This window comes from Artibeus jamaicensis, unplaced genomic scaffold (genome assembly GCF_021234435.1).
Source record: "Artibeus jamaicensis isolate MK-2021 breed Jamaican fruit bat unplaced genomic scaffold, CSHL_Jam_final contig_886, whole genome shotgun sequence".
Classification (NCBI taxonomy): domain Eukaryota; kingdom Metazoa; phylum Chordata; class Mammalia; order Chiroptera; family Phyllostomidae; genus Artibeus; species Artibeus jamaicensis.
This window is the reverse complement of record NW_026522002.1, coordinates 419,686-438,539: the sequence shown is the minus strand read 5'-3', so window position 1 is coordinate 438,539 and position 18,854 is coordinate 419,686. Positions and strand designations below refer to the sequence as shown.

The 18,854-nt window shown below is 60.2% G+C and overlaps 2 protein-coding genes and 1 long non-coding RNA gene across 3 annotated transcripts in view; 1 reads left to right on the top strand and 2 right to left on the bottom strand.

The window, feature by feature from the left end:
• The first annotated feature begins 612 nt into the window (after positions 1-612).
• Positions 613-2,199, top strand: LOC128625792 (uncharacterized). The gene is made up of 3 exons (XR_008389618.1): positions 613-859; positions 1,412-1,532; positions 1,625-2,199. It is a non-coding gene; the product is annotated as an uncharacterized LOC128625792 (long non-coding RNA).
• Positions 2,200-6,916: 4,717 nt separating this feature from the next.
• On the bottom strand, positions 6,917-9,148 carry MYL7 (myosin light chain 7). Its single transcript, XM_037150298.2, has 7 exons — positions 9,074-9,148; positions 8,752-8,865; positions 8,532-8,607; positions 8,177-8,281; positions 7,719-7,797; positions 7,539-7,587; positions 6,917-7,077 (listed from the first exon to the last, which is right to left on the bottom strand). Exons 1-7 carry the CDS (start codon positions 9,074-9,076, stop codon positions 6,976-6,978), a joined length of 528 nt encoding a protein of 175 aa, XP_037006193.1. The 5' UTR covers positions 9,077-9,148; the 3' UTR covers positions 6,917-6,975.
• Positions 9,149-10,476: 1,328 nt separating this feature from the next.
• Positions 10,477-18,854, bottom strand: part of GCK (glucokinase) — an 18,642-nt gene continuing 10,264 nt past the window's right edge. The window contains exons 4-12 of the mRNA XM_053654806.1: positions 16,281-16,443; positions 15,681-15,835; positions 15,132-15,251; positions 14,227-14,322; positions 13,942-14,041; positions 13,441-13,624; positions 12,417-12,572; positions 11,849-12,082; positions 10,477-11,599 (exon numbers count right to left, since the gene is read on the bottom strand). Of these exons, the coding sequence (XP_053510781.1) occupies positions 11,455-11,599; positions 11,849-12,082; positions 12,417-12,572; positions 13,441-13,624; positions 13,942-14,041; positions 14,227-14,322; positions 15,132-15,251; positions 15,681-15,835; positions 16,281-16,443 (1,353 nt within the window). The 3' untranslated portion in view covers positions 10,477-11,454. The remainder of the gene's footprint in view (positions 11,600-11,848; positions 12,083-12,416; positions 12,573-13,440; positions 13,625-13,941; positions 14,042-14,226; positions 14,323-15,131; positions 15,252-15,680; positions 15,836-16,280; positions 16,444-18,854) is intronic.

Below are 18,854 nucleotides of genomic sequence, written 5' to 3'. Positions count from 1 at the left end.
AGCTGGTTACACTCCCTCCCTGACAATAAACAAGACGTTTGTCAAACGCCGGTGCAGTGGAGTCTGCCCTCCGAGGGCACGTGGGAACCAGTGTCTGGCACAGGAGAGTCTTAGTTCAGCTACTCTTTTTTGCGGGGGTGGGGTGGTGGTGCAGGCAGTGAGCCTGCACCTACCTCACGTGTCCTAAGAGCAAAGCATTGCAGTATTGCATCCTCCCACAGCCCAGTACGGCAGGTGGTATTACCATTTCCGTTTTACAGAGTGATTCATCAGGACACAGGGTCCCGCAGTCAGGAAGCTGGGGCCCAGACCTCGGATGTGGAGCTGGAGCTGTGTGGCCCCTCCAGGGGCTCTGCTGCTGGCAGGCCTGTGTTGGGCGCACAGCCACGGCGGGCACCGCTGAGGGTTGCTCGAGGGCAGGGAGACCAAGAGTCCTCTGCGCTGCCGGGGAGAGGGGGGGCTAATAACACACATCCTCTAACCCCCTTCGCCTTGCTGTCAGCAAGGATGGAAAGTCTGTCTACGTGTTAACTTTCCCAGTCTCCCTGGCGGCCATGTGTGCTGATGAGATCAGATCTGGCAGAGGCTGGAGAAGTCTGGCAGCGCTGGGGGGCTGGGATTCTGAGAAATAGGCTTTTGTGATAAAAGGGAGGGATACAGCCGGCTGGCTGTCCACGTCTCTCTGTCATGCCCTGGAACACGAGAGAGTCCCAGAGACACTGCCCGAGGACAGCTCAGCCACTGGACCAAGACCAGCACCTGCTTGCTTATTTCACAACAAAAAGTGAACCCCATCTGCTTTTTCCACTTTGGGTTTTCTGAACATGAAACCAAAGATATTCTGAAACGAAACATGTATGTAAGTGTATAAAAGGGCAAAGGGCTCCCAGGAGGCTTAGCAGGAGTGGTACCTCTGGGATTGGGCCCCTCAAAGTAAGTGCAAGGGCTGGGTGGGTCCTCTGTGATGCTCCCTCGTGTGATTTCATTTTACATGTTTTTGTTGTGGTAAAGTATGTATAATGTAATAGTCGCCATTTTAACCGTTTTTTTAAGTGTATGGTTTGTTGACATTAAGTACGTTCACATAATTCTGCGCCAGAATGTTTTTATTTTCCAAACTGAATCTCATTAAATGCTAACACCCCTGTAAACCTCTAATCTACTTTTTAAAAAGATTTTATTTATTTATCTTTAGAGGAGAAGGGAAGGAGAGAGGGAGAGAAATATCAATGTATGGTTGCCTCTCATGCATCCCCCGCTGGGACCTGGCCTGCAACCCAGACATGTGCCCTGACTGGGAATCGAAATGCGATCCCTTAGTTCGCAGGCCTGTGCTCAATCCAGGGTTCTAATCTACTTTTTAAAAAACTTTTCAAAAAAATTTTAAAGGTTTTATTTATTTATTTTCTAGAGAAAGGAAGAAGAAAGAGGGAGAGATGCCACTCCGTTGCCTCTCACACACCCCCAACTGGGAATCAAACCAGAAACCTTTTGGTTTGCAGATCGACACTCAACCCACTGAGCCACACCAGGTAGGACTAATATACTTTCTGTCTCTATGGGAACCTCATGTGAGTGGAATCATGCAATATTTCTTTTTTTAAATTTGGCCTATTTCACTTAGTATCCTCTAGGTACATCCATGATGTGGCATGTTCGAGAAATTCCACTCCCTTTCAGGATGAATAACACTCCATTGTGTGTGGACACCAGTTGATACTTCACCTGCCAGCGGACACTTCTGTGAATGAGGCTGCTGTGCACACGGTGCACAGACACCGCTCAAGACCCTGCTTGTCTTTCTCTCGCACGTGCACCCACCAAGAGTGGAATTGCTGGACGGACTAGTGACCCTATGTTTAACTTCAGGACCACCTGCCGTACCATTTCCCACAGTGGCTGCACCATTTTACACTCCCACCTCCAGGGCTGAGGGCTGCCATTTCCCCACGTCCTTGCCAGTGCATGTTGTTTTCTGGTGTTTTAAATAGCAGCCGTCCCAATGGGTGTGCAGTGGTATCTCACTGTGGCTTTGACTTGCATTTCCCTGGTGATAAGTGATGCTGAGCATCTTTTCATGACTTGCTGGCCATTTGTAAATATTTGAAGAAATTGTCGTTTCAGTACTTCACCCATTCCTTAATTGGGTTGTGTTTTGTTACTGAGTTTTAGGAGTACTTCATCGATTCTGGATATTAATCCCTTGCCAGATCTGTGGTTTACAATTTTTTTTTCCATTCCATGGATTTCTTTTTACTCTACTGTGTTCTACTCAAGAAATCGTTGCTTTCCCACTATGGTCTAAGAGTTTTATTGTCTTAGCTCTTAGGTTTAGGTCCATTGTGAGTTAATTTTTGCATATGGTTGTAGAGAAGGATCCAATTTTATTCTTTTGCATGTGGATGCCTGGTTGTTTGTTCCACAGGCCAAATGATAAACTTGCGAGTTTAGCATGAAGTGAAGAAAAGTCATCACCGTCACCGAAACATTTCTCGCACACTTACCTGTGAGAGGGAGAGAGCAGGAGTGGGCCTGTGGAGGGGCAGGTGGGGGGCCAGCACAGCAGGAGAGGGGCTGGTTTGAACTGGCATGGAAGGTAGGATGAGGTCACGTCACGGAGGGGGGTTGGGGGCAGGCGGCCAGGGTAGTCCAGGAGCCTCCTCAGAGCAAGATGGAGTGGAGGTGGGGGAATGGACACTACTAGTGAGAGTGGAGGTGGAGGTCTGTTCAGGGAATCTGGGAGCAGGGTGGGGCTTCCAAAAGCCAGGCTGCTTTGAGTAGTTCTTTGGTCTCGGGACGCAGTGGCTTTAGGACCAGAGGGTGGTCATCCTTGTGGCTATGTGGGATGAGGCTTGAAATGACGCCTGGGCCCTGCAGTCAGGCAGCCGCTGCTGCAGCACAGTGGTGGGTAAAGGGCAGGTGTGCCCTAGCTGTGGCCTCCTTAAGTAAAGGTGGGTTTCGAGGAGCTCACAAAATTGGGGAGTCAGAGAGCTGGGACTGAGGGGGATGGGAGCTATGGGAGGGAAAGGGAGCTGGGACCACAGTGACGACCTCCTGCCTGGAATTCTCTGACCTGATGCCAGGTCAGGTGGGCACCCCTGGCACTCCCTCTCCCTCCCATTACTGGCTCACCACACATCCTGCAGCGGGGACCCAGCTGGTGGGGCCAGATGCCAAACGCCTACTGTGTGTCTGCCGTCTGAGACCCAGGCCTCTGCAGGGATGGTTACCAGGAACTCCCTCCACCCCCAAATCAACACAGGCCAAGAGCCCCATGGGACTCCGTGCTATTGGGAAGGGGGCAGGTGCGGGGCTGGTACAATGGCTTCTGTTCACTACAAGCTCCTCCTTGTGGGATGGAAGCCGAAAGCTGTAGTGAAGGTCCTGGGCCAGGCCAGTAGCTGGTGTCCAGGCTGTGGAGGTCCCTGTGGAAGTGACACAGGTGAGGGAGAGCCAGGTAAATCTGGCTTGGAAGGCAGCCCTCAGACCCAGGCCTGAGGCAAGAACCTGTATGTCTTGATCAAAAGTCACAGAAACTAACTGGAGGTGATTTGGCAAAGAGCGAGTTTCATTATAAAAGTACAGGCAGGAAGGGCGGCCCATCCCTGTCTGTCACTTGCTCTCTGGCCTGAGTCTCTGCTCCCCTCCGCTACCCGCCTCTGTCCACCACAGACCTCCTGCCTCTGTTCTGTGTCCCTCCAGGAGCAGTGGCCACCCCAGCACAGTCACCTGTGGCCCAAGGCAGGGGGGTCCTCCCTCTCAAGGCCGCCACTGCTGGACCCTGGAGGTGTTGCAAGCAGGGGCGCCGCGGCAGGGGGCTGCGAATGGTGCATGTCACGTGAGTGGTCTGACCAGGCAGGAGCTGGCTGTGGGCCGGTGCCGGCGGGTCCTGGAAGAGGGTGGGGGAGGTGTTGCTGACTTCAGAGCACAAGCAGGGCTGATAAGGTTCTATTTTGGATTTGGAGCCGTGTGGCTTGCACGTCAGCAGCCTGTTCCTGTGAGGATGCTCCACAGGCAGCAGGAGGGCCAGTGGGAGGTCAGAGGCTGTTCAGTTCCTGGGGTGCAGAGAGGACACTGGAGGACAATAGCAAGAAAGGTGGGGACAGAACACAGCCACACCTCCTGCCCCCTCCCTCTGTGCTGGCACCTGAAGGGCAAGGCCCACGGCTGACTCCTGGTCCACAGAGCCTCCTGTTCCCAGCTCCACAGGTCTGGGGGCCCCCGATGCCCCCCATCACTCACTTGGTGGCTCTGTGCCAGAGGACACACTGCGCACCTCCTGCCCCGAGATGTCCCCTGGGTGGTGCACACGGCTGTGGCTCCAGAGGCTGTGCTGCCTCGAGGTGGCCTCTGCCACACTCCAAAAGCCCTCACCTGCCTTTCTGCCGGGACATTGTAGGGCCGCCTGTGTGGAGAGCACTCAGATACTGTCAGAGTTACCGCTTCACCCCTCCTCGGTCCTCTGGTCCCTCCTTCTGCACACTGAGCCAGTGAGCTGAGTCAGAGTGCAGCGGCCAGCTCTGGGCTGGTGGTGGTCACCTGTCAGGTGTGTAGCTCAGCACCATAACTGGAGGCTCAGGAGACCCCGCTGCTGCCACTCCTTCCCAGAGCGGGGAACCAAGTCCCAGAGACGGGCGGGGGCTGTTCAAGGTCACTCGTGTGCACAGTGAGCCCCCAGGGGCCTCACCCAGCATGAGCCCCTGCTCACCCCAGCCCATCTCCCTGCCCCCAGCCTTTTGACCAGAAGCATCTGGAAGGCTCACAGCACAGAAGGCGGAGTGTGTTGGCCTGTTATTTCCTAGTCTCTGCCGCATTCCTGTGGAGATGCACAGAGCAAAGTGCCAGCGCTGTGATCTCCCAGACCCTCCCCCAACACGGGAGTTCAGCCTTAGCCTGTGCGGGAGCCAGTCTGGACCCAGGGTGGGCGGTGGGGCAGTGACAGCCCTCGGACCCGGAGGAGGATGCCGAGCCCAGCTCTCTCTGCCAGGGGTGGCCCCGGGGCCTGTCTTCACTTTGATCAGTGGTGCCAGAACGTTTGCAGGGGAGCAGGGGCAGGGCCGGGGCTGGGGCTCTGGCAGAGGGGCTGAAGAGGTTTCCGGATAGAATATGAAAACACCACAGACAGGCTGGGCCGTGGGAGGCCACCGTGCCCCCAACCCAGTGGCCTGCTGAGGCTATGGTGGGGGGAGCTTCAGGCTATGCTGGGATGGTAATTAAAACAGAAAACCTCTCCATAAAAGTAATTGGAAAGAAAACATTTATTGCTGAATAAGCATTAAACAGGAAGTCGGCGCTTGTTCCAAAGCAATGGGGGAGTCAGGTGCCTTCACCCAGCTGTTCTTGAGAGGACCTGGCCTGGTCCTGCGGGGCACCCCACAGACCCTCTGCCTCTCCCCTGGGTGGGCTCGTTGTCCCACCGGAGAACAGACTCCTCACACCTGTACCACTGCCATCGGCTTGGACCCAGACCTGCGCCCCTGCCTCCCATGAAACGGGAGACGGGTCATGACCTCCCTCCAGAGTGATGGCCCGATGGCCCATCCCCAGGAGCACTCCTGGGGTGTAGAACTTGCAAGAGGCTTACTGGGCTTTTGAACAGGTTTACACAAAAAGAGGTAGGGGAAGGATGTGAGATTACAAGTTTTCTAAAGGAAACGTCCTTAGAAAACAGAGGGGAAAAGTGTTCCCTTTTTTGTACCACAGAGAATCAACCTTTTCTTGTGTACTATTTGCACCTGCCTCTGTGGCCGTCTCTGCCTGGTCCGAGGGCCTGCCTGGCTCGAGGGCCGTCCTGAGCCCTCATGTCTACCTGACTCCCAGTGCTTCCCAAGCTTCTTAATCGTCAGCAGCCCCTGCTCAAGGCCTGTGCTGCTGCTGGGGACCCCAGCCTTTGCACCCAGGGTCTGCAGGGTGATGGGCTGGGCAGGGGGTTTGGGCTGGAGCCTGGGGTGGGATGTTGGTTCTCTGCAACCCCCCGCCCCAGACTGGACAGGAGCCCTGTCAGAGAAGGAGGCCAAGGCCGAGAGCTCAAGGAAGTTCCTCCAGGAGCCCCGGGGAATTCAGACACGGCCCCAGGGAGGGCCATGGGTGCCAACACCTGGTCGTGGACTCTAGGTGGACAGGTGGAAAGGGTTCTCTGGACAGAGACCCAGGCAGCAGCTCCTCAACTTTTGTGATCACTAATAAGCAATAGAAAGATAACTTCAAAATGCAGTATCAGTGCAGTCACTAAAATCACCAAGTCCCACATAAAAATGAAAACTGAGCCCCTCTCCCCCCGGAAATGCCTTTCCCGGCCTCTAGGAGAGGGTATGGTCACCCCTCCCAGGGGGTGGGGGCTCAGTGAAGGGCAGGACCCTTGCTCAGCGGTCCCTGTGCACACGAGGACTCTGTGGAGGGCTGTGTGCCTCCTCCTCCCCACGGGCACTTGGGAGGCCCCTCCAGTACCCAGATGGGGGCCTGCCCTGCAGCCCCTGTTCTGTGGGTGAGGTGGTGGACAGGACGCCCTGGTCCTTGGTGAGAACCCCTCCCTCTCTGCAGCCACCTGCCCCTTAACCTGAGCCTGCAGCCAGTGCCCCAGCACTTCCCCTGCAGGGAGAGGCCCTGCCTGCATTTCCAAGGTAAAGTCTGGTTGTGTTTTCAGATGGGTTCCTCAGTGCCTTCAACATGGCCCGATGGGGTTGTGTGGTTGGGGGTCCCGGGAGGGCAGAGCTGGCAGAACTCCACCAAGCGCTGGCTGCCTTGGGCCTGGGGAGGTGCTGTGAGCCTCTCTTCCTTCTCAAGGTCAGCCTTGGGCAGAGGGCCCACCCTCTCAGGCTGCAGTGTCCCCACGGGTCCACTGGAGAGAACCAAGGTGCTGGCGGCTCCCCCTGCTGGCCCGCACCCCATAGGTCACAGAGAGGCCACCAGGCAGGGCTCGTTGGAAACTAGGTTTATTGGGGTGGCAGGAGTGGCCCCAGGTTTCCCTGCAGCCACTCACTCCTCCTTCTCATCACCGTGGGTGATGACGTAGCACAGGGACTTGTAGTCGATGTCGCCGGCCAGGTCCACAGGCGTCAGGGCGAACATCTGCTCCACCTGGGGTGGCACGGTGAGAGACATAGCCCATCCGGAGGCCTGTGACCCTCCCCTCCTGGGGGCCTGTGCCTCGGTCCTCAGCCTTTCCAGGCCCAACCCAAATCTCTGAATTAACCCTCCTTTGTCCTATGACTTTGGGCAGCCTGGGGAGCAAGTCAAAGGGCCCACCCTGGCCCCAGATGCCCCTCTCTCCTCTGTGCCACCCCATCCCCAAGGGACGGGCCTCCCTCTCGATGCTGCAGGTGCTGCTGGCTGTCACCCCCAGGCCTTCGTGCACACACGGCTCTGCAGCCTCACACCCCCTGCTTCCCCGTTGACCCCATACCCTTTACCCCCTGGGTCTCAACTGAAATGGCACCTCCGGCAGAGAGCTGGGCTCTAAGCCCAGGGGGATAGAATTCCTGAGGACTCCCCAGTGCCCTGCAGGATGCGCACCCCCTGCAGGGGCCAGGAACCCTCACCTCGGCCTGAGAGAACTTGTCTGCCTGTGTCAGGAGGAGCTGCTTGAACCTGGGGAGCGGGGAGCAATGGAGAGAGGCTGGGGGTGGCCGTGCGGAGCAGGGATGAAGGCTCACGTGGCCCAGGTGGTCACGGCCCACAATCCGCAGAGGACCCCCACTGCCTGGCCAGCTCAGACTCACTCATCCTTGTTCACCACGCCCTTGCCGCTGGGGTCGAACATCCGGAAGGCACTGAGGATGGCTTCCTCGGGGTCAGTCCCTATGGGGCCAAGGGAGCATGTGAGCACTCATGCCCCCAGCCTCCAAGGCACCCCCAGGAGGCACCACGGGTGCAGCGGGAGCCCTCCACATCCCAGAAGAGGCAGGAAAGGGTTTCCCGATGCAAAGTGCCCCTCGGGGCTCAGCTGGACCACGACCACCGCCGGAGGAGCTAGGCTGTGGGTTCGCGGTTTGGGAGTGGAGGCTGAAGGCACATGTCCCAGCACCGACCTGGGATTGGGGTGACTGGTGCCCATGGGATAGGAAGGGCAGCCCCACATCCTCTGGGTGGCCGAGGGACTGGTGGGGTCCAGACGAGGTCCAGGTGGGTCTCAAGCTCACTGCCCAACCGGAGGGATCCAGGCCTGTCCCAGGCTCACCATTGAGCTTCTCTCCAAAGAGTGTGAGGAAGACAGTGAAGTTGATGGGGCCCTTGCCCTCCTGCAGCATGGCGTCCAGCTCCTCTTCTGGGACACTCACCTTTCCTGGGAGGGGGGCGTGAGCATGAGGTGGACAGAGGGACCTGGGGTGTCCCCAGCAAGGCTGAGGCTGTGTCCCCTCCTTCCCAACCAGGGGCGGAGAGTCAGAGGCAGCTGTGGGGGGAGGTGAAGTGTGGGACCTGAGACAGCCAGGGGGCTGACGGAAGTGTGGGGAGCAGAGGGAGAGAGGAGACCTGTCCCCTCTCAGCGGGTCCCCTGGGTGAGCGGGAGGGGTCGGCGGGAGGTGCGCGCTCACCCAGCTGGGAGTAGGTCTCCCGAAGGTCCGCCTTGCAAATGATGCCGTCACGGTTCTGGTCGATGCAGCTGAAGGCCTGTGGGGCGGATGCCGCGGTCCTGGGTGGGAGCAGCCCCCACCCCATCGAGGGGGTAGATGAGGGAGTGCTGTGTGGTGGGAGAAGCAGGGACAGGGGCCAAGACCATGACCTGCAGGGCAGGGGGTGCGTGAGGGTACTCACCTCCTTGAACTCCTGGATCTGGGCTTGCTCAAACATCGAAAAGACATTGGAAGAGCCCCGTTGGGCCTGCTTGGTGGCCGCAGCCTTGCCCCGGGTCCCCGCCTTCCTGCTGGCCTGTGACGGTGTGGCGGGAGGGGTCCTTCTGGGGCTTCCCCAAGGCGCCCCCATGCACACCCCAGAGCCCTCCCAGGAAAGCCAGGGCCGTGGTCCCCTGCCTGCCTCTGGGGACCACCTCTGTGGGCTGGGCAGGCACACAGACGCTGCTCTGCCCCCCGCCCCGAAGGACATCCCCAGGGGTGTCCCTCTCCAGTCTGGCACTCACCATCCTTGCTCTGTGGCAGCCTGGTGGCCAAGAGGGGCCCACAGCCCCCTTTATATCTCAGCCTTATCACCTGCAGCACCAAATAAGGAACAGAAGGGAGGACAGACCCAAACTTGGCAGCCCGTGCCTGGGCTGGGGGAGGACAGGGCCCCGCACAGATTCCAGTCACATTCCAGTGATCTTCAGGCCCCCGACACATAACGAATGCCTGGTGTCCACTGTCCAGGCGACACCAGGCCCAGGCCTCCCAAGAGCAGAGCAAACTCCTGTTCTCCTCACTCATGGTGCCAGAGGAGGGGCCCCTGTCACCTCCATCTGACTGTCCCTCCTGCAGGTCTGGCCCCGGACTGCCCAGTCTGAGAGTTCCACTGGGGGATGGCCAGCCTGGAGCTGCGGGGCCTGGGAGGGCAGTGGGTGGTTCTAAGGACAGCTTCTGTCCTGAGACCACCCGGGCCTCCCAGAGGTTTTGGTGCAGAAGCTCAGCTCTGGCCTCTGGCCCGACGGAGAGGCAGCCCTGGGCTGGATGTGACTCCAGATGGAGCCTGTGTGTGAGGCTCTCAGGGCCGGGGTCCCGCCTGGACTCCAGACAGTCCCTCGGACCCTCTCAAAAGTGGGTCATGAGCCCCTGATCCAGGGCTTGACCACTGAGTGGGGGCCCAGGTCACAGAAAACATGAGAAGCGGGAGATGGTCCAGAACAGGAGAAGCGCAGGCTGCCCCCTGAATCCCAAGCAGAGGGAGTGGCTGTGGCTGCCCCCTGCTGGATGGGGTGGGGAAGCAGACATGCAGTGGGGGGCGGGGGGTGCAGGGGCCCACACCCAGCAGACCCAGTGCCCCTTTATGGCTCCTCCTTCACACAGCTAGCATGACAGCCACCGAGTCCATACCCTCCCCACACAGAGAACTTTGGAAAACCAATATAATGCCCTGAACTATGACATAAGCCCAGCGAGGAAGTCCTGTCTGCTGACTGCTCCTAAGCGAGCGTGAGTGCAGGGAGTGAGGAATCGGAGTGCGGACAAACTGCGGTGCCCAATTCAGACTCGAGAGAACTGGCGACCGGGAGCAGCACACATGACACATACAGGGGGAGGAAGGCAGGGCCCAGGGGGGCTGCCAGCCCAAAGTCACAGCTTGGGGTCCAGTTCTGAACAAAACAAGTTGCTCCAGATTTGCTGGGCAGTTTCTCTCACTGGATGTCATACAAGTACGGGTTCCTGCATAACAGGGTTTAGGTGTGGGGTGGGGGGCCTCGTGGCTGAGACTGACCTGAGGCAGGACCGACCCCCAGAGACCAGTCCTGCCCCCTGGGGCGCTCCCTGGGGTGCTCAGCCGACACTGCCCAGATGGCACCCCACTCCGGCCCCCACAGCCCAGCACTGCTGGCCAGAGGAAGTGGGTGGGTAAGTGCCTGTGGGAATGGGGGGGTGTCTGCACACTGCCCCCCAGTCCTGATGCACGGAGGTCAAAGAACAGGGCCCGGGCCATGCTCTAACCTTTTAAACTTTTAATTTAAAAAACCACACAGTCCCAGGCTGGGCATGAAGAGGCCCATGTGGCTCCTGGAGGCCTGGTGAGAAGAGGGGCAGGGCCAAGTGCCGCCCCTGTGTGGCAGCCCTGTGGGGATGTCCTCCTCTCCCTGGACCAGACTTTGGGGGCTTGGGAGGCCCCTTCTCTTGTTCCTCCTGTGAAGATCCATCCTAGAACCACAGAGCACTCAGGGATGGCAGCCTGGGAGGGAAGGGGGTGCCATCCTCAGGCCTCTGGGTACCGCAGCCTCCATGCTGGAACTGGTCCCTTCCCACATCTCTCCCCTTGCCCAGGCCAAAAACCACTGGCCGGGCCTGGGCAGTGGGCAGCCCCGGCCCCCCTGTGGAGCCCAGGCCTAGGCCAGGCCAGGTCCCTGGGGCTGCCTCCCCATGCGGGCTGCGTTTCCAGGGACACCAGGCCCCAGCAGGGTCCAGAGGAAACCCACTCCCCAGAACGGGGCCTGGGCATGGCCAAATCAAGCTGAAAGCTCCCAGAAATAGCAGCGCAGGTTTGCAACAAGGTCCTGAGCAAACCAGTTCCCTCTGGTGGCTGATTCCAGCAGAACAACAAAGACTTGGGGTCTCTATTCCTGCTCCTGCAACCCCCCAGTCCAGTTAGGGTCCTAGGGCCATCCCATCACAGACTCAGGAAGCACTGGCCTGCCTGGGGCTCGAGCCTTCTCTGCAGGCCTTCACCCTCGGGCCTTTCCTGTATCCGGTTATCACGTTATTCAAGTGGCTGTGGCAGTGGGGGTGGGAGGCGGACCAGGCTCCCTGCAGGTGCAGGGAGGGCTGTGCCCTGGTTCCCGGGTCCAGCTACACCACAACCTCCTCCTTGCGGCCCCTGCGGTTGTCACTGGGCCAACATGCAGGCCTTCTTACAAGCCACAGCAGAGACCAGAGCTGCGCCCCGGCCGCTGCCATCCTCCGACTGGATGAAGGTGATCTCGCAGCTGGGTGTCAGCCTGCGCACGCTGGCGTGGAACCGCTCCTTGAAGCTGAGTGGGGGGAAGCAGTGCTGAGGTCCCTCCTCCCTTTGTTCCCACGTGGCCCCACCCGGACCCATCCTCCAGGGCTGCAGCAAGCCTATCAGACCCCTTCCCCTTCACCTGGCCTCAGGGAAGAGAAATAGAAACCCAGGTTAGGATCTGTCCCCCCTGGTGTTTTGTGGGTGGAGACAGAGGCCTGGGCTCTGCCCTCGGGACCCATACCCATGTGGTGGAGGTGGGCCCCCAGCTCAGGGTCACCTGGGGTGCAGCTTGTACACTGAGCCGTCCACACCCACGGTGATGCGCATCACATCCTCGCTGCGGCTCTCACGCATGCGGTTGATGACGCCCGCCAGCCCTGCGGCACACATGTGCGCGGCACGCGTGGACACACTCTCGCAGGCTCGGCGCACAATGTCGCAGTCGGTGGCCGAAGGCCTCAGCCCCAACGTGCGCAGGATGTTGTAGATCTGCTTGCGGTCGCCTGAGTCACTGCGTGGTGGAGGGAAAGGCGGCGCTAGAGGGTGGCTCAGCCTGGCCGGCCTGTCCCCCCCAGCAGCGGCCTGGTCCCCTGCCCCTGCCCGCTGCAGCCAGGCCAGCACTTGGGAATCAGTGTGGGGACGGGGAGTGGATCGGATTCTGCCAGCGACCAGCAGTAAGCAGTCATTACTCCTCTCTGTGCCCAGGGTCTTCGTTCTAACGTGGGCAACCCTGCCCCTGCCTCTGTTGTGTGGATAAAGCGAGACATTGTCCATGGCGGGTGGGGAGACACGGAGGGGCGGCTCAGGCTCCTCTGGGGACCGGAGGCCACCCCACCCCTGCGCACCTCTCCACCTGTGACACGAAGCGCGTCTCGAAGGCTCCGGGCGTGCGCAGCTGCTCCGAGGCCTCCCCGTGGAACAGCAGGTTCTCGTCCACCAGCTTCAGCAGCACCAGCCGCACCAGCTCACCCATGTACTTGCCGCCGATGAGCTTCTCGTACCTGGGCAAAGTGCGATCAGGTCATCCCCAGTGGGGAGGTCCCCGCGGAGGCGGGGTCCCAAGGGGCACTGTGACACTGGGCCAGACCTGCCCCCTCCCTCCACCCACTCGCTCCTCTCCCAACTGGGGCGTTAGAAACTCCGCCCCAGCTCCACCAGGGGCCTCAGTCCGGGTCTAAAACCATCTGTGACCAGACCTGGGCTGAGTCCACAGGGATCCTGGCCCATGAGATGGGGTGCTGTCCTCACTGCCCAGTTACACAGTTAAGGAGGCCTCAGAGGGTTGGGGGTCATGTTGGGGTGCACCCGCTAGGGCTCCTGAGCCCTGCGCCCCTCTTGCCCCACTGTGAGCCTCTATTATTTGGGCCTGAAGCCCATCAACTGCTACAGACCTAGCGACCTAGCAGAGGTCTCTGGAGCCCAAGGCAAAGCTGATGGCAGGAATTAGCAGGGGCCTGGTGCAGGAGGTGGTCCCTAGAGGACAGCCCGATTCCAGACCAACTGCGTTCTGCGAGTCCCCAGCATTCCGCAAGGTGCTGCATTTATTCTGGGGTCATGGGCAGGCCCGTGCCTTGGGGAGCTCCAGGTTCAACCCAGTTAATGAGGCTGGGGGAGCGCCTCGGAGCCTTCCTGTGCCTGTTGGAATGAGGGAGGTCTGGCCCCGTCTACCCATGGACTCCCTTTCTGAGGACGAAACATTCACGTCCAAGGGTTTCCCGGTTCACGCAGGGGCACGCCTCCGTGTGAGCGGGAGGAAGAGGTGAGCCTGCACACGGAGGGACTGTCACTGTGCGGTTCCCGCCGGACCCGCTTAAACACAAGCCCATCTGTGTGTGTGGCGGCCCGTGTGCGCCAGCAGGGGGCGCTTACAGCTGCTGGCCGGGGTTCAGGGAGCTCTCGTCTACCGCGCGGTCGTACTCCAGCAGGAACTCGTCCAGCTCGCCAGCGTCCCCGAAGGCGCCCCACTCGGTGTTGACGCACATGCGGCCCTCGTCCCCTTCCACCAGCTCCACGTTGTGCATTTCCTCCATGTAGCAGGCGTTGCAGCCGGTCCCTGGGCGGGGCGGCAGCAACAGACCACCTGGGGCCTGGGGGGCAGGGGCCGCCCTCCGCAGCTTGCCGTTCCTCCATGTGCTGCCCTCCTCCTCCAGGAAGCCCCTGCGCCCTCCCTGTCTTCCTGGCTCCCAGCCCCGTGTGAAGGCTCTCCTAGGCGCACACAGGGCCTGGGTTTACTGTGTGACCTCGGGTAGGTGAACCCACATCTCTGAGCTGTTGCTCTTCCCTGAGAGGGACTGGAACACCTCCTCCTCCCATTGCCTGGGCAGCTGGGAGGACTGAGGGAAGCGTGTCCAGTGTGCCCCGAATCCTTACCCACAATCATGCCAACCTCACACTGGCGGTCTTCATAGTAGCAGGAGATCATTGTGGCCACCGTGTCGTTCACCATCGCTACCACGTCCATTTCAAAGTCCTACCGAGAGGCACAGAGGTGCCGTCGGTGGGGCCTGGGGTCTCCATTCAGCCTTTTCTGGGCTGGTCCAGCCCAACAGGGAGGCTGAGACCCCTTCCTGAGGGGGCACCCACAAGACCCTCCCTGGCCTCCTGGCCTGAGACAGGGGGTGGGGGCAGGGCAGCCAGGGGCAGGTGCCTGCTCACCCCCCTCCGCTTGATGGCGTCTCGTAGGAGCCCCACGACGTTGTTCCCTTCTGCTCCTGAGGCCTTGAAGCCCTTGGTCCAGTTGAGCAGGATACCCTGAGGGGATGGGGGGCCATGGTGGCTGCTGACCAGGGCTGGGACAGGGGGGAAGGGAGGCTGCCTGGGGCCACAGGGCAGGTTGACGAACTGAGGCTCTTGGTGCTTTGAGAGGGTTGGAGGGAGTCTGCCACAACCACCTGTGTGTGTTTCTGCAGAGCTGGGGCTGGGAAACTGGAGGGCACTGTCTGGTAGAGCCCAGAGACTCGGCCCCAGAGAAAGGACACGACCAGGAGGGGAGCTGCTCAGGTGGGGTTGGGGCTCCTCTCCTGCGGTGCACCCCCGGCAGGTGAGGGAACCACCTGGTGCTCAGTGTGCTGTGGGCGCGAGACGTCGTTCCTGACACTGTCCTGCTGTGAGGTCTGTGCCACAGACAGGTGTGAGTGCAGCTGGCACGTGTGTGACGTGTGTGATTGACGTGTGTGTCTCTGTGCCAGGCTCACATGCCAGCTCGAAGGCAGGGAGCAGCCTCGGCCCCGGCGCCTGGCACAGTGACACCCACTCTGGTGTGCAGGACAAGCCCGCCTGCCTGGCTGGAGGCCCCGCGCTGCCACCTCCCCAGGCCAGCTGCTAGCTCGGCCCCCTGATCTGTGATGGGGGTGCGGGCAGTGCCGTGTCATGGAGATGTCAAGGTAGACAGTGAGCACCAGCTGATGTCATTTCCCTCAGTGTCACAATGCAGGTGGTGGGGCGCAATTTGAACCCAGGGTGCTTTCCCACAGGGTGCCTTTCTCTGGGGTGCATGTCCGTTTGTCCATCTGTCTATCCGTTGGTCTGACATCCCTCTGCCCAGCCTCCCTCGGCCTCACCTTGTCAATGTCTTCATGCCTCACGGGAAAGGAGAATGTGAAACCCAAGGGCAGCTTCTTGTGCTTCATCTGGTGCTTGTCCAGGAAGTCAGAGATGCATTCGGAGACGTAGTCAAAGAGCTGGAAGAGCCATAGCCACAGTGGTGGGTCTCTGCTGCCCCCCACCCCCACCCAGAGCCTGTGCTGAGCCGTCAGCCCCCAGGACAGCCAACTCAGGGCTGAGGTCAGTCCCTCACTCCTGGTCTCACTCCCTGTGGGGACTCAGGCCCTGAGCCGCCCCTGATCTGCTGAGGGCAGCCCAGGGACAGAATAGTTGCAGACGGGCTGGTCACTGGCACAGTTGTGCTCCGTCACAGGGTCACCGGCCTCAGGCTTTGGACTGAGGCACTTCCTCCCTGGCCATAACTATGACTTTTGCCTCAGGCACCCGAGTGAACTCTGCTGCGTCCAGGTGTCCTGGCCACTCACCCTGGCTGCTGCTGAGGACCAGCCCCCACTCAGGTGGACAGGCGGCTCCTCCAGTGCTGACCAAATGCTGAGGCCACTCACCATCTCAGCCGTGCCCGTCATGGCATCCTCCGGGATACAGTACATCTGGTGCTTGGTCTTCACGCTCCACTGGCCCTCCTCGCCCTCGCCCACCTTCACCAGCATCACCCTGAAGTTGGTGCCGCCCAGGTCCAGCGACAGGAAGTCCCCGACTTCTGCAGCCAGAGAGGAGCCCGTCAGCCTTGGGGCAGCACCCACAGGGAGAGGAGGGAAGGCAGGCAGACCCCAGGGCTGCAGGACTAGAGGAATGGCACAAGGGGTCAAAGGTGAACGGGGAAATCCTGGGAACCCCCTGCCCTGAATAGAAGTCACCCCAAGTTCAGGATTCAACTGAAAAATTAGTGAAATGACCCAGACTCAGGACTCAGGGGAGGGGCAATGACCACAGGGAGTCACCTTCTCGATGTCAGATGAGAAAAGCCAGGCTCCCGAGGCCACCATGAGCCTACAGGTGCCAGAGCCGGGTGTGCCTGGTGAGCACTGGGCTGTCTGTGGCCTGGCCACTGGGACCCTGTCTGGGGGCTGCTGGGGACAGAGCTACTGGGAGGGCTGGGGGATGGCCGACCCCTGAGGAGCTGCCCGGCTGGCCCCCTGCAGTACCTGAGCCTTCAGGGGTGGAACGCACGTAGGTGGGCAACATCTTCACACTGGCCTCCTCATGAGTCTCCAGCCGCAGGCCTCGGGCCATCTCCTTCTGCATCCGCCTCATCACCTTCTTCAAGTCCTCCTCCTGCAGCCGGAACTCTGCCAGGATCTGCTCCGCCTGCGCAGGGGGAGGGGCGTGGCTGGGTGCAGGGGGTCCATGGTACAGGCATCGGCCCTCCCCACTCGCATTGAGGGTTTCCTTCACCCTCGGGCCCTGGCCCAGGCTGGCCATCTCTTCAAACCTCCACAGTGAAAACCAGCTGAGCAATTAGAGCTCTAAGAGCAGCCACAGCCTCACAGGTGCGCCTTGGGGTCGATGCTGAGGGCAGAGGGCAGAGGGCAGAGGGCAGAGGGAAGGTGTGGGTGGCCGGAAGATAGAAGGTGCAGCCAGGAGGTGGGTGCAACACAGGCCGGACAGCCTGTGTGGAGGACGAGGGGTGGCTGGCCTCTCTGTGAGGGGCTGGGCCATTCGCCCTGGGGCTGACACTGAGGCGGGAAAGCACGCGTGCACACCGAGCCCAGGTGCCCCCAGGGAGCGGGGCACTGCTCTACTCCCACGTTTGGATGGTGGTGTGGCTTCCCACGCCCTTTGCACGAGGGTGCACATGCCTGCAGAGACGGCCACTTTCAGTCACTGGCTATTTGAACCAAAAAGGCAAGAAAAGATGCTTGGATAAGAGCAGAGGGTCTCCTCCTCCATGTAGGTGGGGTGCCAACACGGGGAATCCAGCCAGGAGGCAGCACAGCTACACTGGCAGAGGCCAGCATGTTAAAGGAAGGCAGTCCCTCCCCAGGCCCCGGGGACCTAAGCCAGGCACAGCTGTCCCATCCCGCTGTGCGGGCAACTTGGTTTAAAGTTGGAAATGTGGCCAATGACAGGCATTAGCAGCACAGTGCCTTCTGGGAGGTCAGTGCCCTCCACGTTGGGGAGCACAGCGTGCAAGAGGCAGCAGCTGCCCTGCAACCCCAAGGAGCTGAGGCTGAAGGGAAAGCTGTTAGCCAACTGCAGGTGGGCGAGAACAGAGACAGGGTCGGGGGACAGGGCCGGCCCTGAGGATGTGTCACTGAGGTTTGGAGTTAGCCCCAGACCCTCACCTCCACTCTGATGCTGGAAGGCACATTTCAGGTCTTTGATTCCCTGAAGCCTGGAGCATTCCTGATGAATGCAGACCCTAACTTAGGAACCATGGCTCTAGGAAGACCTCACAACTTAACATTTAAACCAGGGAAGGTCTCAAAGGGCTGACCAAGTCCACGAGAAAAACGCACAGATGCAAACATCCATGTGTGCTGAGCAGGCAAAGACTCCAGCTCTGGGCCCGGCCCAGCAGTGTGCCCCGTGCCTGTGTCTCTCACGTGTTCAAAGCGGCGACACCCCGGGCCCCGAGGCCAGCCCTCTCCACGAGGCTCACCCCTGAGCCCGGCTCACCGGAGGAGGCCCCGGCACTGCCGTCTTCCAGACCAGGAAAGGCTCACGGAGTCCCAGCATCTCCCCCAAACAGGGCTGCTCATAGGGCTCTGCACAAATGCGATGTCCTCCCTGTGGACGCCCAGCCCTCGGGCCCTCTGTCTTGGAAGCCTGCGTAGTGGCTGTGCGCTTGGGCTCATCAGGGCCCCGGCCAAAGTCTCCCCTGTCTGTGGCCAGGCCACCGACAGTGGGTAAGGTCCCGGCTCTGCAGCTCATAGGCCAGAAAGTCCCTCGGGAACCCTGGAGATCACACGGAGTCAACCACCGGTCTGAGGGCACCCTGGAGCTGCTGCCCACCTTTCACGCTAATGGAGCAATTTCTCCCTGTTCCACAGAAAGAGCCTCACAAGCAAACAATGTGCCCCTACACCTCTGGGTGGGAACTGATCTCACCCGGGACAAGCCCTGCTAAAACTGGCGGGTGTCTCCAAGCGAGCGGGCAAGGGATGGTGGCTCGACAGAGTGCCAGGCTCTCCTGATGGTGGCCAGGGTGGTCACCTCCCAGGAAGCCTGTGGCACAATTGATCCCTGTCCCAAAACAGAGCACAGTGGCTTCCCAGACCTCTGTGTGCAGCCCCGAGTGAGCCCGTTCAGGCTGTGCACGCTGAGCCTGCGTGGCAAACGGGACGTTGCAGAAATTGTGAGGAGTAGTTTGGAGGTGTCTGCCTTGTCCCTTCTTGGGTTCTGCACACTCTGCGGGGCGGCGGGTTCCGGGCCAGGAGGACACGCAGGGCCCACGGGCAGCTCCCCCGCGCCGGGCAAGAGAGGGAACCATGGGGAAGCAGGTGAGACAGCCGCACCGACGCCTCGTCTGTGGCCTCAGGAGAGCCCCTGCTGCACCTCCCAGGCCCCTGGCCACGGGGGGACACGGGAGGACACGGGAGGACACGGGGGGACACGGGGGGACACGCAGCTACATGATGGTTGCAATGATCTTGGTGGTAGAAATAGGATTGATTTTACTTTCCTTTTTGCTTATCTGTATTCCCTACATTTTCTGCAGTGAATGTGTATTGATGGAGTAATGTCTAAAAATCCAGGAAAAACCCACAAAGAGGTTG

Excerpts from the sequence above, each read along its gene's own strand:
- MYL7 (XM_037150298.2), bottom strand. Across the intron at positions 7,588-7,718 it reads GGCGTGGTGAACAAGGATGA|GTTCAAGCAGCTCCTCCTGA; the intron begins GTGAGTCTGAGC and ends CCCGCTCCCCAG. Across the intron at positions 7,078-7,538 it reads ACAAGTTCTCTCAGGCCGAG|GTGGAGCAGATGTTCGCCCT; the intron begins GTGAGGGTTCCT and ends GTGCCACCCCAG.